This window comes from Podarcis cretensis, assembly GCF_951804945.1.
Source record: "Podarcis cretensis genome assembly, chromosome: 4".
NCBI classification, from domain to species: Eukaryota; Metazoa; Chordata; class Lepidosauria; order Squamata; family Lacertidae; genus Podarcis; species Podarcis cretensis.
Genome location: NC_137173.1, coordinates 63,007,170 through 63,027,390, shown reverse-complemented (window position 1 = coordinate 63,027,390; position 20,221 = coordinate 63,007,170). Strand labels below are relative to the sequence as shown.

The 20,221-nt window shown below is 43.5% G+C and overlaps 1 protein-coding gene across 5 annotated transcripts in view; it reads left to right on the top strand.

Moving 5' to 3' along the window:
• Positions 1 to 20,221, top strand: part of IL1RAPL1 (interleukin 1 receptor accessory protein like 1) — a 670,572-nt gene that overhangs the window by 629,511 nt on the left and 20,840 nt on the right. For all 5 annotated transcript variants that reach the window (XM_079972249.1, XM_079972247.1, XM_079972245.1 and 2 more), the window contains 2 exons: positions 2,400 to 2,532; positions 3,786 to 3,931. In XM_079972249.1, coding sequence (XP_079828375.1) covers positions 2,400 to 2,532; positions 3,786 to 3,931 — 279 coding nt within the window. The remainder of the gene's footprint in view (positions 1 to 2,399; positions 2,533 to 3,785; positions 3,932 to 20,221) is intronic.

The following is a 20,221-nucleotide window of genomic DNA, read 5'->3' as shown; positions in this document are numbered from 1 at the left end:
TATCTCATCAACAAGTGGCATGATGCATGTGTGTGTGAATTCCAGTGAAAGCAACAGATTCACTTTTGGGAGTACATATAGCCTTGTTAAATAAGAAACTGCTCTTCCCAAAGCAAGAACCAACACCCCCTATTCCTTGTGCTATTAGCTCAAAGTAACAAACAAGGACATCAGTAACAGCAGTAGTAGCTAGTCACAAAGATCCTGCCTGCATGACCCACCACTGACCTTCTCGATAGTTTATTGTCAAGCTCAGCCAGCCTGGAAAGTATAGATTATACAGCAGCCGCAGCCTCGGTATTAATTTATAGTGGAACACCTGGCATATTAATAGCCCTTGCTCAGCAGTAATCTGTACAATATTGCTGGGAGATGGTGCTTCTTTCCTAATTTATTTCCCAGGCATAAATATTTCATATTTAACAGAAACTTCGAATTCCATGTTTAAAAATACACTTAAATATTTCATCCAGGAGGGGAAATCCCCATTAATTTAATGAGAAGAGAGTTCTTTTTCTGAGGTTTGTCTTTTTGACATTACCTCCCTCCCCCCTTCCTTGTTGATTCAGGAGATCCTTGTAAAAGATCACCATGCACACATTAATATGCACCTGTAAATGGTTGACGGAACCCTCTGAGTATGAAGTTCATCTCAGCAGGTTGCTTCATTCTGGCTGGAAAAGCTCAGCAGGCTTTCATGGCTCAGTACTCCCATGAGCATGAGGTTGGTGATTAAGGGATAACTTGGCCTGCAGTCCAGCTAGCTCAGTCTGTACACTGATTAGATATCAACAGGTGAAAAGTTGTGAGGCTGGTGGCATGGGACAACAGAAAGAGGCCTTCTTCCTTCCTTCTGAGGGATACTTGATTCCAAGGTGCACTCCATCTGCTAAAAGTAAAACTCATGGTCATTGTAGCCATTGCACAGCAGCAAGTCAAGATTTGACATCAACTGATGATCCTGTAACAAATGCGCATTTATGATGCATGTCTATCCCATTCATCACGTTCACACTATATTTTTAGATGTTCACCTAAAATATCTAAAGTGAAGAAGTCATTGTAATATAACATCTAATGATGGCTGAGTGTTTTGCAGAGTGGAAATGGCTTCTTTTCCCAAAAGATGTCAGTCAGCATTCAGGGCAACCTATTTAACAAGTTTTTCAGCATTCCATACACCAGCACGTTATTATTTTAGGTAGTCATGGTTATGCTGGTCTGAATTTTATGTGTGTGTGTACTTTGTGTCATTTAGTTTACCTTTGGGACATTTTAGATCTAGCACTTTTCTGATACCAGTAATCTTTTTCTGTTGTGTATTGTGATGGTGCTGAAACTTAACACTTATGGATTTAGAAATACAAGTCCTTGGGAGCTCGTAGTGCTTGCCTCAAACAGTATTATCGCTTCAGTGCTGTAGAATGAGAAATGAAAAATAAGGCCTAAGTGACTGCCCATAATACTTTGACGATGGGGTGCAACAACATTTTGAGCGCCAAGGGCCACATTCCCCCCAGAGCACTGGCGCATAGCTATCAACTTTTTTTAAGGGAAAGTGGTGGAGGAAAACGAGTGCGGGAGGAGCGCACCGCCCCCAGCAGCACAATCCCAGTGGGATGCAATCGTGGCTGCTCCCCCACCCGCGCTGGACACCATGCCCCCACAGGCAGCATGCCATGGCCCAGGATGCATGCCAGCCCTGCCCCCACCTGCTCTCTGCCCCCCAGTGCTGGACCATGAAGCTCCACCGCTGCACCACAGGAAAGTGTTTTGGGGCCACATAACTGAAGCCAACCGAAGAGCATGTGCACTTCAAAAACCATAATGACACTTTATGTATCATACTCTGTGGTTGGATTGTATGATACTAACAAGAGTGTTGGTGGTTGCACAGAGGTATGGGGGAACAGAAAGAGGTAGGCTGAGGGCCACATTAATTTAATGCAGCCTGCAGGATTCTTATCTGTAGTATGATAAATCACTTTCTAAGGGAAAACATTAATTGTATGATCCTTGGGTTCTGTGTATTGTAGAGGCATAGTGTATGAATTCTGCAGCCATCCCATATTTGGAAAATCAATGCTTTGAAAGAAGACCATATACTTAATCTGTCTGTGGATAGCTGTCTGTGGATAATCTTAGTTCAAGGACTAAGATTAGCCTCTATTCTTTTGTAACTAGTAGATCTATTTTCCGCACTAGATAATGTGTCTGTCAATAGTTTGACAATATTTGAGTAAAAATTGCTTCTTAAAAGTTACGAATGCTAAGGTCAGCTTTCAAGCTATGCTCTTTCAGGTTTGTATGGGGAAACATTACTTAGCCACTGATAATAAAATAAATCATTTTTGCCAGTTTTGGAATAACATGTTTTCTTTATTAATTCTTTTCAACAGGCCATTCTGCTAATCTAACCTGCCGAGCGTTCTTTGGATACAGTGGAGAAGTCAGCCCTTTAATGTACTGGATGAAAGGCGAAAAGTTTATTGAAGATTTGGATGAAAGTCGGGTTTGGGAAAGTGATATTAGGTAAAGTGAGGAAATTGTATATATTTTGTCAAGACTAATCTGCAATTCTTTAGTGAATTAAGTGCTAGGTGAAGGATGCCATAGACATTTATTTTTAAAATGCACTAAAGCATCGCAGGCCTGCTTTTCCACATGGTGCACTCTGAGACTGGCATAAAAGATGTGTTCTTTTACATGTACAGTTATCTCTGAAAGCTCAAGTTCAACAATTTTCTTTTAAATGAAAAAATGCACATTTTGAGGCTGTACAAAAGTATCTAGAAGAAGCTTCTATTATCTCCAGTTAGGCTAAATAATAATATGTTAAGGTCTACCATATTTCAACATAAGCATACAAAGCTCAGCTCTCATATAGAATATTACATGAACAGCTGACATGTTGCATTTCTTATCTAAAGCTTTCCCAAATATGTATACCTACATACTCTGAGGCCTTTTTTTAAAAAAAAAAATCCGAGTAGTGGATTTTCACTGGTTTGTGGGTTTGGTGATTTTGAGTATGTTCAGAAGGACCCTGAACTGTTTGTATTCTTTTTCTTTGTTGAGCAGGGAGTATGAAATATTTTATTTGCTTTATTGCTTAAAATGGTAAAGGAAAACAAGGGATGGCAGGTTATCTTTACATGTTTTTTAAACCCAAAGTGCTTACATTCATCCTCTGTGGATATAGCTTAATTTATTTGCAATGAAAGAAGGGGCACATTTGGGGTTGTATGTGTATCATGAGAGCAATGGAGAAACATCTAAAAATAAAATTTCTTTTAACATAGCGGTACCTTAGTTTACCAAGATGGGAAGCAAAAGAGAGTAAGTGCCACTGAATTCAATATTTCCATAGAGACATGTGCAGGATTGCACTCCTGGTGTCAGATCAATCAGATAAATTCTTTTTTCAACACCTGCTTTATATACCATAATTTCAAGAAATATTTCTAATATATGATTTAAAGAGCATGTAAACCTTCTACGAATAATTTGTGCACAACCCCTTGATATCTTATCAGGGTATGCTTAAAGATGTCAAATTAATTGCAGCTCTTATTAGTATCTGCAGAACCAAATGTCCTCATTAACAGTGAAGAAGAAAAAGGCATTATATAATTTAATTAAGATTACATCAAACCATAACCAAATTTGAAACCAGGCTGCTTTCATTTCTGAGAAACATCACATCAGGATCATCTTTCAATGTGATGTAGTGTAAACAACATTATATATGGAGGGAAAAAACCAAACTGATTTTTCTTTCACAGAGTTCTTAAGGAACATCTCGGGGAACAGGAAGTTTCCATCTCATTAATTCTTGACTCAGTGGAAGAAGGAGACCTCGGAAATTACTCGTGTTATGTTGAAAATGGATATGGCCGCAGACTTGCTACCGTTATTCTACTTAAAAGGGGTGAATATTTTATTTTTTTATTCAAAAACAACAGAGATGGTTTACACTGTAAGAAGTTGATGTTTTGTACAGCTATCTCCCAATTTTTATTCCTTGGCTCCTTAGTCCTCTGTACACTGAGGGAGGGAAATGTTAGTCATTTTCCCCCTTCAGTTGGAAAAGGACATTTTAAAGAAAGAAAAAGAAAGCCATCATTAAAAATGGCTATCTGTCAAAGGAATGCAGTTAAATACACTTTTTAATAATGTTTATATAGAAAACACTTTTAACAACCGGTGAGTATGGGAACTAATAAAAATTTACTAGAACTAGCCTGGTAGGAAGCTATTGACACTAGAAGTTTAATCATTTTCTGTAAGAAATAAGTCTAAATAATTCAAAAAGGAATAGGTTTGAAATATATCATGGGGAATAAACAAACAAAAGTTGGGAAACTTGCTCCTGATGAATTCCAACTCACAGAGGGTTTTCTGTTTGTTTGGTGGTCGTCTTAAATGCTGTATTTAAAACTTGCATTTATGGGGGGACAGGATTAAGGCTCTTCCATTTATGACCTACTAAAATTGGGGTACAGGGGCTGGGCACTCACATAGGACAATCTCCATCTAACCCCACAACTTTTGGAGCAGCAGTTGTTGGATCTATGACCACATAAAAAAACAACAGAGTGGGCCATTAATTTAATGCAGTTGTGCTTCTACCCAGATATGTTTACCAGTCTGTACCAGCTAATTGTTGGAAGCATCTATGTGGAATGAGCTTTCTGTGTCCTTTTGGTCATTGTTCAATGTCCAATGGTGGTGGAGTTCATAGAACTCCCCTTCCCATCCACCATTCAGAAATGTTAGTCTTTTAGCATGGCATGCATTTCTGCAAAATTGCTGTCCTAGGGCACCAAGAGTCCACAGAGTCAATTTCACCCAGTCAGGCACACTTTTCCAGCATTCACAATGTAGCCAATGAAAGCATGAATATAGGCCATTTGCTGGAGGTTTCTGTGGCCACATGTCACTCTAAGGTCAGAAATTAAAACAACTAACCTGGCCCTATATTTAATATTTGCATGATGCTGTTCTAAAAACAAGCTTGTGTTATTTACAACAATAACAGCTACTTCACATTGCAGCCAAAATAATAAAATACAATAGGTGTGTCAAATTCATAAAGAAGATATCACAAAAATTCAATATTACTTGACTGCATTTCAATTATTTATTATTTATTAAATTTGTGTACTGCCCTATACCCATTGATCTCGGGGCAGTTCACAACAATGACATTGTAATAGCAACAATGGCTACCTAGCAAAGTATCAGTTAAGATTACTATTGCGCATGGTCTTTGAGGACATGATTTATCAGTAGTGCTGAGAAATTTTGCAAATAACAAAAAGTTAGAAATAGGAGAAGGGGTTTGGCAAGGAGAAATAGCAGAGGATTTGAATTGTTTGAGAAGTTACTTGATTGCATCTGTAAGATTTGAAACGTACCTGATGCATGCATTCAACATACTTTGCATTTTGACAACTTTTTCAATAAAATGAGAAATTAGCCATGACAGATAAAACCAAAATCAAGCAGTGTCTCAGAGTTCCTAGCTGGAAAAACTCTGCATAGTTAGCAGGCTCTTCTTTTTCACCATGGCAACCTTTTAAGTAAGATTTCCTTAGACCTACATCTTGGCTATTAAAAAAAAAAAATGTATTACAAATTAATGTGGGGGTTATTTGGTTCTGCAGCAGGCCAAATAAGTTACAGTTCTCATTTTACCAATTTAGTAATTGTTATTATTTGTTGCCATTACAACATTGTAAAGGTATATCTCATATGGACAATTCTATTCATTTAATATTCAGGAAAGGAATAGTGAATATTTCCATTTTAGCAATAGGACTTTCCGTTCTCTCCCCCCTTGCCCAACACGGCCTATGCATTCCCTAAATCTGCTCCAGAGGGTCAGGGCAACCCCTAGAACAGACTGGGGGAGTGCAGGAGACGAGAAAAGAAGGGTGTTTCATTGCACAAGCAGAAATCCTTGTGTGATGGAACTTTCATGTGACGTTATTTGGATGCAACCCAGCGCCTCCATTTCTAATTCATGTATGTTTGCCATTTCAAATTTCTAGCTGAGCTTTCAGCCAAAATCATGCCATTAACCTAACTCACAAATATGATAACAAAACATTAATATAATATGCAAACAATTTTTTTAAACAACAGTTTTAATCATAACATGCAGTGAAGATATAAAATGGTGAAGGCTTAAAATCACAAAATGTTGAACGATCAAAAGCCCTATGAAAGAAAAAGAGTTTTTTAATCAGCTTTTTGCATGCTAAAGGTGCCTTAGCTGGACAAAACTCCTAGGGGATAGATTTCGAAGTAGAGGACACCACTCCTGAAAAAGGCCTGCTTCTGCTGCCCATCATTTTGACCTCTGATAGCAGCAAGATCCACAACAAGGCCATCTTCACAGCATGAATGAATGGTTTATGCATAGCACAACTTGTGGCTGTCTGCCAGTGTTAAAAAATGAAACCTAGCAGATAGAGGTGATACAACAACTCAGAATGGAAAACATCTACTCAGAAGCTGGAACTTCTTTGAGATCAGGGAGTGTTGTCTGAGAGCTGCTGGCCACAACCTGTTCTTGATGTACGTATATTTTTAGTTGCCTCACAGACAACTGAACATAAGCCTTCCAAAACAGGTGAGTCAGCACAGTAGATTTGAAAGCCACACTACGACAGAAGTTGTATCTACGGAAGGGATTTTCCTCAGAGTGGCTAAGGTGTGGCTGTGAATGTGCTTTATCAGGCAAGTGATTCCAACAGGAAGCCATAGACGCCTCCTCTTCCCCCGCCATTGCTCCAAAAGCCAGTGGGGGAAGAGCAGTGGGGTGTGCACATGCGCACACAGCGGCGTAGCGTGGGTTATCAGCACCCGGGGCAAGGCAAGTAATTTGCGCCCCCTAACCCGGGGCAAGGCAAGTACAGTAATTTACTCTCCCAAGCAGCAGCAGCGAGGCTTCTCTTTCCCCTGCGCTCTCCCGGAGCTGCCTCTTTTCTTTCCTTTTTTCCCTTTCTCCAAGGCTTTTCGCTTTCTCTCCTTAATTGATTCCCCCTCCACACCGCGGCGTTTCCTGGCTGCTTCCCCCCCCCTTCCCCTCTCTCTCCTCCTCGCTCTGCTTGCCGTGCCCTGCCCTGCCTGAGGGCGCCCTGAGGAGACTCCGCTCTCCTTTTTGACCAGGCGAGGTGGAAAAAAGGGGGAAAAGTCTCTTCCTGCCCCCTCGCCAGACTCCCTGCTCGGCTCGGCTCACAACCCAGGCAGCCAGTGGAGAGAGAGCCGCAATTACCATAAAGCTCCTCTCCCTCCGCTTCGCCAAGCTGTCAAAGCCCGGCAGCAGCGGCAACGGCAGCAGCAGGCGCAGCCAGACCCCCGCCAGCCCGCCCGCCCGCCCGGCTTCCTCTCCTTTTTTTGCCCGCGGCAGAAGGCTTCGCTCTCCCCCTTCCGTGACCTCCTCGCCAAGCCGAGCGAGCGCGGGCTCCCTAACCATTGGATTTTAGTAGGGGCAGAGAGCTGCTAGTGCGAGCGTGCCCCCCGCCCATGTTGCACCCGGTGCGGCCGGCCCCCCTAGCACCCACCCACGCTACGCCACTGTGCACACAGGTGCATGCGCTCCCGCACACAGGCTATCTGGCCCACTGGCTGAAGAGTTTACCGACCCCTGGGCTAGACACCCAAGCAAGGGAAATAGCTAATCCCTACTATTTATTGCAAGGGCATAGGCATATTGCAAGGGACGTGGGTGGCGCTGTGGGTAAAAGCCTCAGCGCCTAGGGCTTGCCGATCGAAAGGTCGGCGGTTCGAATCCCCGCGGCGGGGTGCGCTCCCGCTGCTCGGTCCCAGCGCCTGCCAACCTAGCAGTTCGAAAGCACCCCCGGGTGCAAGTAGATAAATAGGGACCGCTTACTAGCGGGTAGGTAAACGGCGTTTCCGTGTGCTGCGCTGGCTCGCCAGATGCAGCTTTGTCACGCTGGCCACGTGACCCGGAAGTGTCTCCGGACAGCGCTGGCCCCCGGCCTCTTGAGTGAGATGGGCGCACAACCCTAGAGTCTGTCAAGACTGGCCCGTACGGGCAGGGGTACATTTACCTTTTTCTTTTAGGCATACTGCTTTATCTTCTATGTATTTCTCTCTCTCTTTTCAACCGTCTAAGCAAGTGGACATCTTACAGCAATTAATCCTGTATAGTAGACATACACTGAATGAAGAACTAATTTCCTTATGTTTGTCCTGAACCGAGTGCCAGCCAGGTTCACTGGAGAGCTTTGCTCCCTTTTCCCAACCAAGTCCACCCAACTTCTCATCCAGCTAGCCGCACACAGGCCAAAAAGCACAGCCCCCTTCTTTCTTTCACCTGCTTCCTATTTTTAAACCAGCTGCTGATCCATAATAAGGCCACCTATTGTATACAACAATTTCTAGGTTCACTTAGAAGCCTTTTTAAAAGGCCTTTGGAAGCACTTTGTGAAAATCCAAATTGCCATTATCCATCAGACTATCTGTGTGTAAATATTTGTTGACACTTGCAAAGAAATCTAAAAGGTTAGCAAGGTAAGATGTCCATTTGAAGAAGTCACAATAATCCTTCTACAAACACACTTGTTTTATGTGTCTATCAATTCAGTCTTTTTCAGTCTCTTTCCTAGTGTTAAGGGTTGTTGAGTTAAAGCAGTGTTGCACATACCAAAGGCTGCAAATGTTTTGTGAAATGATTGGACAGGGGAAATGTTGATTCCATTCACTAATTTCATTGTTGTGAACAATTCTTTGCCGTTACAACCTGCACAAATTGTACTGGAGCATTGCACATGCTCATCAAACTCCAGCAGGTGCTGAAACTAATAACAAGCTCTCTATAAATGTATATATGGACGGGATTGTGCTGTCCTGCAGCTTTATACTTTCATGAGATTTAAATGCAAGCCGGTAGGAAGGCTCATAGTGTTTAAATATAAAAGCTCTTAATAATGCAATCTAACATAATAATAAATGGAGAAGGGACATACTCATTCAGTGGCACACTGCTGAAATATGAGGCTTTCACTCATCATGGAGCCAACCTCCTGCAGTCTTATTTAATTACACTGCAACATTATTACAAAGTAGCCTCTAATTGTCTAATTACGTCTTCCATTTTTTAAAAAAAACTTGGGTTTTTTATGCATATAAAACTTCCAAGCTGACAAAGATGTAGGGGGCCTTTCACAAAGTTGTTTAGCATCTTATTTTGTTGTTTTGTACAAGGTTTATCTCATGGCTGTTTGTTGCTACTCATTAATGCCTTCCTCGACTTAGACTACTCACCCTTAACTTTTTGCATGCCCTGTGCCTCTCCTTTCAATATATGGTGTTAAACACTTCATGGCAATTCCCAACCTTTGCCTTCCTTTTTCAACTGAAACTAGCAATGGGGGACATGCACAAAATTCAAATGTTCTCCCTCAATTCATGTTCTTAACCTGCTTTTTCCATCCAGATCCTTGATAAAAGCTTCTTCTAACACTATCCCAATATTTTACCATGATTATGATGCCAGCTGAACAAATATGCTGCTGCTTTCTGTTTCTTTGTAGCAAATGACAGTTTCTTGGCATCCATCGTCTCCTTCCACCATTTTGTTCTTCCCATCATCAAAGTTGCTCAACAACAGGACCACATTTTTTTATAATAAGGTTTCAGTTTTTAAGTATAGGTCTAGTCAAAACAAGTTATATGCTCCCAGGGCTCTTTCTAGACACCTGGAAGTGCAGCCACTAACTGCCCTTATTTCTGGAGTAATTATGCTTATCTATCTATCTAGGCATACTTATCTATTTATGTAGATATAATTTGAGGAAAACACCACAGTCATCTGTTAAATATTATACTTATTGGCAATGGAATAAGTCACATTATACTGAGTGGACCTTCTGAATTTATGTCCATAGGATCCAGCAGTAGGCTCCCATGTATCTTCTACTTTTCATAGTACACTGGTTCATTTTTATATAAAATGCTCTTATAAGAACATCTTAGCTAATCCATTAAACAACTCTCTTGTGACACTAATGAAGCTGTAATATTTTGCCCAGGGCTATCCAGTACCTGAAAGCTGTTTCTTTGTCTAAACCTCTATATTAAAAAAAAACTGTTGCTTTGGTAAAAATCCAGATATGAGGTTGAAGACCAATAGCAAATATATAATGGATGTTCTAAAGCTCACTCTGCCATTTGTAAAACTAGACTTAGCGTCAATTAGTCTTAATGGTCCCGTATGTCCAAACTTTAATGGATCATCAGAAATTTTGTCCCTGTGGATCTGTTTCAGTTTATTATTTTTTGCGTGAAATTTCTGGATAAATGTTCCTCCACTCCTCAGCTTTGGTCCCAACAGTGATTCAGATACAGATGAAGATTCTTACTCCAGAATCTATCAAAACCTCTTAGAGGTTTTGTAATCAAACAGACTATACATTTTGTTAAATAAAATAAAATGGCTTATTCTTATCTTCAAGCTAAAAGCTAAGCTTAGTAAATATGACAAAGTTATTAAGTGATGCTATATTCAGTTTGTGTCACATAAAAGATCTTTCTTTCTTTCTTTCTCTTTCTTTGCTGCTTTTGCTTGCAAAAGACACTGTAACTTGGTTTCTCCTCTGCCAACCACTCAGCTGGCATGTGTGTGTGTGTGTAAGAGAGACAGACAGACAGACAGACAGACAGACAGACAGACAGATGTGGCTTAGCACCCTGTTCAGGTGTGCAAGAGAACTATCTTGAAGGAACTCTCTGGTGCATTCAGAACAAGCAGGATTTCTTTCCCTTCACATCAGCCAAGCAGCAAATCCTGCTAAGTAATGGAAGCTTGCTTTCTTCCTTCTTTTTGCCTCTTCCTTGCACTTTCTGAATCCTTTCTCTGTTGCCATTTGCTTGTCTCACTTTATTTCACAATTCTTTTTATCACAAACTGCTTCCCTGTTGCCTTTTCTTCTCTGCTGACACCTTCCACCTTCTCACACATTTCAAGTTCTTTTTTCCTCACACCTTTTCCTACTTTCTTTTACCTGCTATTATTGCCTTCCCTATAGACATTCACAGCCATTCCATCACACGTAACTGATCTAATCAGAAGCAGCTAAAATTCCTTGTCTTCCCTCCTTCACGCACTAAAATCTACTTCTGCAAGGAGCAGGGAAATGGAAGCAGGGCAGTTGAGGCATTAGGAACTAACATTTCAGCATTCTAGGATAGTTCTATTCCTGAAGAAGTCTAGAAAACCATAGAAATAGTCTTCAAAGTGACTAGAATTCTCCTGCTCTATTTAGAACTCCCTCAAGAGAGGTGTAGCTACTGTATAGGATCTGGGACATGTAAAAAATATGTACCTTATCGGGAAGAGACTTATTACCTTTCACCTGTCACATTATTGGAGCCCTTCCGGAAATGGTTAGAATGGATTTTTCATCAGAATCCTAGTTCAGGCACCATATGTAGTGCTCCTTTGGCCTGGGTAGCTTTAGCAAGTGTCCAGCATGGCAGTGACAGCTTTGTAGCAATCCACCTGAAGGTCCTGACACACTGGTTGAAAATTTGTGACCTATAAAGATCAGGGATAGATGGTTTTCCTAAGTTAGCACTTGTAGGAATTTGCTTCACTCATTCACTCCATTCCTAAGAAAGTGTCCTTAATTCTGTTGTTGCACGACAGCACAAACTTATACATGTCTACTCAAAAGTCTGTGTTCAAAAGTCGCTAGTGTATAGGATTGTGCTGTAACTTGCTTTCAAGAGTATAAAAGAATACACCAATATCTCAGGAAGGAAATTTGTCCTTACTATGGTAGAAAAAGAATGATTGCTCATTTACTGTGTGATTGGACAATAGTAATGACAATAGTAATAGTAATAATTTATTTAAATGTTCTTCACAATAGACTTTCCTAGGCTTGTTAAACTCCTGTTTTATTTTTCAGCTTAAATTACTAGGCTGTAATGCTTCCTTAGATTCCAGATAAGATATTTCCCCCATCATTTATGTATTTTTAAAGGCAATGATTAAGGGCAATAACAACTATCGGGACCATGAAGATAGCTTTGCCCATATTTACTAAGCCTTGGTTCATACATGAAGCCCAGGCACTACTGAAGTATCATGGTGGATGACATGTGCACGTGTATTCCTGTCTCCATTTTGAGATAATTTGAGTGTGAAGTGAATGCTGTATTTGAACATCCAAACACAGAGAAATGTGATTCATGTGACCTCCCACTTCTTTGAGGGAAGGGGGGGAAATCATATGAAACTACTAAATCTATGAACCAAGGCTATGGGTGGGATTCAACTAAAGGTTTCCTTCAGTGGAAGCCCTGCACAGGGACTTCCCTTTGCGCAGTGATGCCCTCCCTCTTTCATGCACGAACACTGCACCACCCAAAACTGGCTTGTGGGGTTAGGACAGCCCACAGTGGGGAATTACTCTGTCATGCCAAAATGTTTGACCTGATAGAATGATCACCTTAGCTTGATGTTCAATTCCTCCCTATGTTTTTTCAGTTTATACTTCAGACCAATAACTGGGGGGTTTGCATTATTCAGCATACTTGTTTTCTAAGGACAGTAATTTTTACCTGCAAAAAATACTGTGATCTTGATGCCCTGTTCAGATGTTTGAATTCATATGGTGATGATGGACCTCCCTTCTTCAGATCTTCTCTGTGAACATGTGAGTGGTGGTTGGCAAGCTTGCTGGGGATAAGGCTAGCAGGTGCCAGGCCTGTGAACTTGCAGTTCAACCAGTGGGTATGCCTTAATGCTTTTGCTACTATAATAATAATAATAATAATTATTATTATTATTATTATTATTATTATTATTATTTATACCCCGCCCATCTCGCTGGGCCTCCCCACCACCCTGGGCAGCTTCCATAGGAACCAAAAATACACTAAAATAGCACACGTTAAAAACTTCCCTGAACAGGGCTGCCTTAAGATGTCTTCTGAATGTCAGGTAGTTGTTTATCGCTTTGACATCTGCTGGAAGGGCGTTCCACAGGGCGGGCGCCACTACTGAGAAGGCCCTCTGCCTGGTTCCCTGTAGCTTTGCTTCTTGCAATGAGGGAACCGCCAGAAGGCCCTTGGCGCTGGACCTCAGCGTCCGGGCTGAATGATTGGAGTGGAGACGCTCCTTCAGGTATACTGGGCCGAGGCCGTTTAGGGCTTTAAAGGTCAACACCAGCACTTTGAATTGTGCTCGGAAACGTACTGGGAGCCAATGTAGGTCTTTCAAGACCGGTGTTATATGGTCTCGGTGGCCGCCCCCAGTCACCAGTCTAGCTGCTGCATTCTGGATTAGTTGTAGTTTCCGAGTCACCTTCAAAGGTAGCCCCACGTAGAGCGCATTGCAGTAGTCCAAGCGGGAGATAACCAGAGCATGCACCACTCTGGCGAGACAGTCTGAAGGCAGATAGGGTCTCAGCCTACATACCAGATGGAGCTGGTAAACAGCTGCCCTGGACACAGATTTGACCTGTGCCTCCATGGACAGCTGTGAGTCCAAAATGACTCCCAGGCTGTGCCCCTGGTCCTTCAGGGGCACAGTTACCCCATTCAGAAGCAGGGAATCCTCCACACCTGCCCGCCTCCTGTCCCCCCAAAACAGTACTTCTGTCTTGTCAGGATTCAACCTCAATCTGTTAGCCGCCATCCATCCTCCAACCGCCTCCAGACACTCACACAGGACCTTCACCGCCTTCACTGGTTCTGATTTAAAAGAGAGATAGAGCTGGGTATCATCTGCATACTGATGAACACCCAGCCCAAACCTCCTGATGATCTCTCCCAGCGGCTGCATGTAAATGTTGAAAAGCATGGGGGAGAGGACAGAACCCTGAGGCACCCCACAAGTGAGAGCCCAAGGGTCTGAACACTCATCCCCCACCACCACTTTCTGAACACGGCCCAGGAGGAAGGAGCGGAACCACTGTAAGACAGTGCCCCCAGCTCCCAGCCCCTCAAGACGGTCCAAAAGGATGTTATGGTCAATGGTATCAAACGCCGCTGAGAGATCCAGCAGAACTAGGAAACAGCTCTCACCTTTGTCCCTAGCCCACCGGAGATCATCAACCAGTGCGACCAAGGCAGTTTCAGTCCCGTGATGAGGCCTGAATCCCGACTGGAAGGGATCCAAATGGTCCGCTTCTTCCAGGCGTGCCTGGAGTTGTTCAGCAACCACTCACTCAATCACCTTGGCCAAGAATGGAATATTTGAGACTGGGCGATAGTTGGCAATCGTGGCTGCATCTAAAGATGGTTTTTTAAGAAGCGGTTTAATAACCGCCTCTTTCAGCAGGTCTGGGAAGGCTCCCTCACGGAGGGAACAATTCACCACCCCACGAAGCCCATCGCCCAGTCCTTCCCGGCTAGCTTTTATAAGCCAGGATGGGCAAGGATCCAGGAGACAGGTTTTCCAAGCAGCCTGTCCACATCCTCGGAGGTAACAGATTGGAATTGATCCCACGCAACTTTACTAGACAGGACTCTAGCACTCTCCCACCCCGACCCTGCTCCCACGGTGGAGTCTACTTCTTCCTGAATCTGAGCGATTTTATCTGCAAAAAACTTTGCAAAATCATTGCAGGAGAACATGTGGCCCGTACTGGGCCCCGATGTTGCAGGTGGTTCCGCTAAATTGTGAACCACCTGAAAAAGTCTCCTGCTGCTGTTTTCTGCAGATGCAATAGAGGAGGTGAAGAAATTCTTCTTCACCGTCGCTATCGCCACTTGGTGGGCTCAACGTTGAGCTCTAACCTGTGTCCGGTCAGATTCGGAATGAGTTATCCGCCACCGGCGCTCTAGCTGTCTCAACGATTGTTTCATTGCCCTCAGATCCATGGAAAACCACGGGGCTGTCCGGGCTCCATGCAATCGGAGAGGGCGCTTTGGAGCCAAACAGTCAATAGCCCTGGTTAACTCCACATTCCAGCGGGCCACCAGGGAATCAGCTGAAAGGCCATCAACATGGGATAAAGCATCCCCTACCACTCTCTGGAAACCATTTGGATCCACTAAGTTGCGGGGGCGGACCATCCGAATTGGTCGCACCTCCCTGCAGAGGGGATGGGTCACAGAGAAGTCCAGTTGCACCAGGAAGTGATCTGACCATGGCACTTCTTTCGTTTCGCTTTTACTTAGTGTCAGATCACCAACATCCATAGAGGTAAACACCAGGTCCAAGGCATGTCCGCGACTATGGGTTGGGCCAGACTTATTTAGGGACAGCCCCATGGAGGCCATGCTTTCCACGAAGTCCCGAGTGGCCCCTTGTAAGGTCGTGTCGGCATGGATGTTAAAATCCCCTAGGACGACCAAACTAGGTGTCTCCAGGAGAACATCTGCCATGACCTGAAGCAGCTCGGGCACGGAATCCTTGGTGCAGCGGGGAGGTCGGTACACCAAAAGGAATCCTGTACTGCCCCTATTGCCCAACTTCCAGAACATGCAGTTGGAAAACTGGGTCTTCCCAATAGGACGCCTGGTGCAAACTAATGACTTCCTAAAAATCACTGCAACCCCCCCTCCCCGCCCACATGACCTGGGTTGCTGTGCATAAGAGAAACCTGGTGGACAAGCAGCGGCAAGGACAGGCCCGTCTGCTTCATCCAACCAAGTCTCTGTTACACATGCCAGGTCAAATCCTCCATCCATGATCAAGTCATGGATGGCAGTGGTCTTATGAATCATTGACCTGCCATTGCACAGCAACACCTTCAGGTCATGTGGGTATCCCTTGCTGATTCTAGTATCCATCCGGTCAGGACCAGACCCGGAGACAGGAATAGTCCTCAGACAACGACTAAACCTGCCCCCTCTGTAATGACATGGTCTAGTCTTAGCATAACTCCTCCTCCTACCCGTGATCACTGAGATCGGTTGTCCCAGTGCATCCCCCCCCCCCCCGTGGAACATGCCCCAGCCATTTTGTGGGCTGGGGCCCACTCCCTGGCAGCCCTGACCCCTCCCCTTAAGAACAAAATAACACCTTAAACAAACAAACAAACAAAACCAATAAAACAATACAAACAAAAAAACTGTAAAAATTACAAAAACAAAAAAATCAAAACAATTCCCCAAGCCCAACCAAACACCCACACCACCCCCACCCCCCACATACAAAAAATTCAAAAGAAATCAGTAACAGCAACTGTCCTAGTGAGGCTTGTCAGGCCCCGCCCTGGGCCAGGTGGTAAGTGGCAAGAGCAGGGCCCTCAGGCACTCACCACAGGGGAGTCCTCCTAGGCAGCAGGCAGCAAGCAGTCCTTGTGGGGCTTCAGGCCCCGCCCCAGGCCAGATGGTAAGTGGCAAGAGCAGGGCCCTCAGGCACTACTGATAAAATCACTGGCAAAACTATAACTAGAATGAAAATACCAGACTGTTTTGCAAGTGCAGAGCTACAGCCAGCTTAAACTGCTGATCTCATGAGCTTCTTCAGTCATTAGGAATCAATTATGCCTTATATTTCACAAAGTGATTGTGAGGAATAGGACTTGAGTGGACAAAAAGCAGCAACTGTTTTATAGTAGCATCTGTTTTATAGCAGCAACTACAGATCTAAGAAATTCCAGATCTTTTCACTACAATAGAGCACAATTCTGCAAAATAGCTGATTTTTCTAAAGGTGGTACAAACACATGATGTGGTGGTAACATACTTTATGTGTCAACATCTATTAATTGTTCCCAATGTTATGAGCAATTAGAATATCATAATAGAAACAATAGTCTACTGCCTTAAAACTTCAGACTACAAAGCTTTATTTATTTCACAAAATGTATATACTACTTGATTGTAGAAAACGACCTCAAAGTGGTTTATACATGATACCATGTGTTGTATTTTTAGGGGGGGTGGAATCCTTTTTGCAAATTATTCATAGTTAAGAAAGATAATTCTACTCCATTTTCCAGATGAGAATTGAGAGAAAACATATTCATAGAATCATAGAATTGTAGAGTTGGAAGGGACCCCAAGTGTCGTCTACTCCAACCCCCTGCAGTAATAATAATAATTAATTATTTATTTATTTATAACCCACCCATCTGGCTGGGTTTCCCCAGCCACTCTGGGCGGCTTCCAACAAAATATTAAATACAATAGTGTGTCAAACATTAAAAGCCTCCCTAAACAGGGCTGCCTTCAGATGTCTTCTAAAAGTCTGGTAGTTGTTGTTCTCTTTGACATCTGGTGGGAAGGCGTTCCACAGGCCGGATGCCACTACCGAGAAGGCCCTCTGCCTGGTTCCCTGTAACTTGACTTCTCGCAGTGAGAGAACCGCCAGAAAGCCCTCAGTGCTGGATCTCAGTGAGCAATGGGGGTGGAGACACTCCTTCAGGTATACTGGACTGAGGCCATTTAGGGCTTTAAAGGTCAGCACCAACACTTTGAACTGTGCCTGAAAAAGTACTGGGAGCCTGCAATGCAGGAATCTCAACTAAAGCATCCGTAACAGATGGCCATTGCTCTGCTTCAAAACCTCCATGGAAGGAGAGTCCACCACCATCCGAGAGAATCCATTCCACCGCCAAACAGCACCTACTTAGAAAATTCTTCTTGCTGTTTAGTCAGAATCTCCTTTCTTGTAATTTGAAGCTTGGTTGGTGACTGGTGTTTTCAGCAGACCATTTTGAGGTTGGGATTTGAGACTGTCCCTATAGCAGCTCATCAGGACAGCCAACCACCATTCAGCACTGCAGCTCCTGAAACAGTGAGGCAATCATGGAGAAGCTGCAGTGCAATATAAAGTAGTGCTTGGCTGAAGGCCCTCATGCTTTGTAGTATTGTTATTTTCTTGAGATCAACTCACATGCTTGTTCCTCTCACCATCACTGTGTTCAAAATACTCATGACTAGAACTGAGATGAGTTTCTAGATTGCTAGAACTGGGTTTCCACTTTCATGTCAAAATTTGCATGTTTAATGAAGGAAGGCAAAGGCTGAGCAAACTGCATGAAAATTTAAAAAGTGTTTCTCTGTTTTTAATCCAATCACTATTTAGATAGAGCTATGCAAATGGTCCCGATGGCTGCAGGGCAGGGAACTGTAGTTTAGGGACCAGGGTAACTCTGTAAAATATATACAATTTTAAGTGGGGTGTGTGAGGGAAGACAGATAATGTCAGAGCTGCCTCTAGGTCCCAGCTCACAGAGGACCAACGCTAGGCTGTCGTAATGTACAAAATTCTCTATTGAAGTTCAATTTCCATTTCAAAGCCGCAGCGCGCAGCCCTACGTCTTAACCCCTAGATCGGCGAAGTCCCGTCTGAGTCTCCTCCCCTCTGACACCAGTTTAAGATCCTAGCCCTGCTCCACCTTTTCCGCTGCTCTCTCCTCCTCTGGGTCCTCCTGCCCGCTGGGGCATTGCCCTTTCTGGACTCTTCCGACGCTGAGTCGCTTAGCTCCTCCCCCTGCCTCCTGTGGGCTTTAGGACCCGGTTCCCAATCCTCATTCTCTGCTGTCCCGCGCTCCTGTACATTTGAACTTGCCTCTCGCGCCAACCCAGTGACCTTTCTCCTAACCGTTACACTACTTCGGTCACTGCTTCCCTCTTCCGGGATACTGGCCGGATCTGACCTCCCCTCCGTTGTCCGACTTTCTGATGGAGGCGTGGTCAGCCCTGCCTCGTCTTCTCTCCCTGGTGGGGAATGCACTGGCCCCGATACTTGGGACTCTTCCCCCCCACTATGCTCTGGTGGGGAAGCTGGTCCTGATTTCCAACTACTGCTCTGGGAGTCCCTGCTGCCCACTTGCTCCTGGGGCGTTCCCCTTGGGAACCCCCTACCCCTGGCCACTGGCGCCCCCTTCTGTGAATCTTCCGATTCGCTGGAGAGGCTCATGGAATCCCTCGGTCCACTGTCCTCTTCTCCTACGCTCCCCTCGGATTCTTCCCCTTCACTCTCCATCTCCTCTCTTCCCTGTGCCTCTGCTCCTGAGCCCCTGACAGATAATTACATACTTGGGAACTTTAGTCATATTTTTGCAGCCTAGTGTTTAATACAAAAGCATCTTTGCATGTGATAAGTAGGGGATATAAAGACTCTCAAAAACTCAATCAGTAGTGGGTGGAAGCTTCTGAGAGCACTCTTCCATTTGTTTACTTCTCTGTGCAAGTGCAGTTAATGATAAGTAAATTACCTCTGTGACACTACTGAGAAGTTTATCAAAAATTAAAACCAGGTGCAGATCAAAGATATCCCAGAAGTACATCTGATAATTACGGTAGGATTAGTGTAAAATGAATGCATTTATTACCCGTGATATCATTCAATATGTCTAGAGAATAGCGGTACTTTATTTTAATTAGCCGTTTCTTTCACTGGGTTCTGTGGTCAAACTATCTTGATAAGAAAACAAGTGTAGCAATTGGTCAGAAAGCTTGTAGCAAATCTTGTTTCAAATTGAAGCAATTTATTTCTTTAAAAAATCTAAAACTGAAAAGCAATCAATGGACTTTTCCATTAGAGTAGATCCAGGCTTGTGCTACCGCAAGACTATTGTTAATTGCCTGTAACTAATGATTGCTTTGCCCTCAAATGTAACTCTCCAGCACTCATTCATTTGTTGTGTTTAACAGAATGCCATTTCCCCAAGGAAATGCCTGGTAATTTTCCTCTGCAGTTTTCAGAGCTCTCTCAGTCCTTAAACAGGGCAAGGCCTGTAATTTAATGTCTTAACATAAAGTTTAAACAGATATGAAATGATGTGCACTTCTTGTTTCTTTCTTCCCTCCTTCCCCTTGAAGTGGGAAATTATTATTATTATTTTTAAAAAATCTCTCACTTCCAGGACTTTCAAATAAAGTATAATACTTGCTCCTGCTGCAGCCCTGTAACAATACAGTCGTACCTTGGATCCTGAACGCCCTCGAACTCGGATGTTTTGGCTCCTGAACGCCGCAAACCCAGAAGTGATTGTTCTGGTTTGCGAACGTTCTTTTGGAACCCAAATGTCCAACCGGGCTTCCATGGCTTCCGATTGGCTGCAGCCAATCGGCTTCCTGCAGCCAATCAGAAGCCGTGGTTTGGTTTTTGAATGTTTTGGAAGTCGAACGGACTTCCAGAATGGCTTATGTTCGATGTCCAAGGTATGACTGTAATGTAGCAGCCCTGTAACAATAAGGCAAAATGTAGCATGTTACATTGCTTCTGGAATGAAAAGCATTTGGTGCAATTAGTAAGGTCAATAGAGGATAC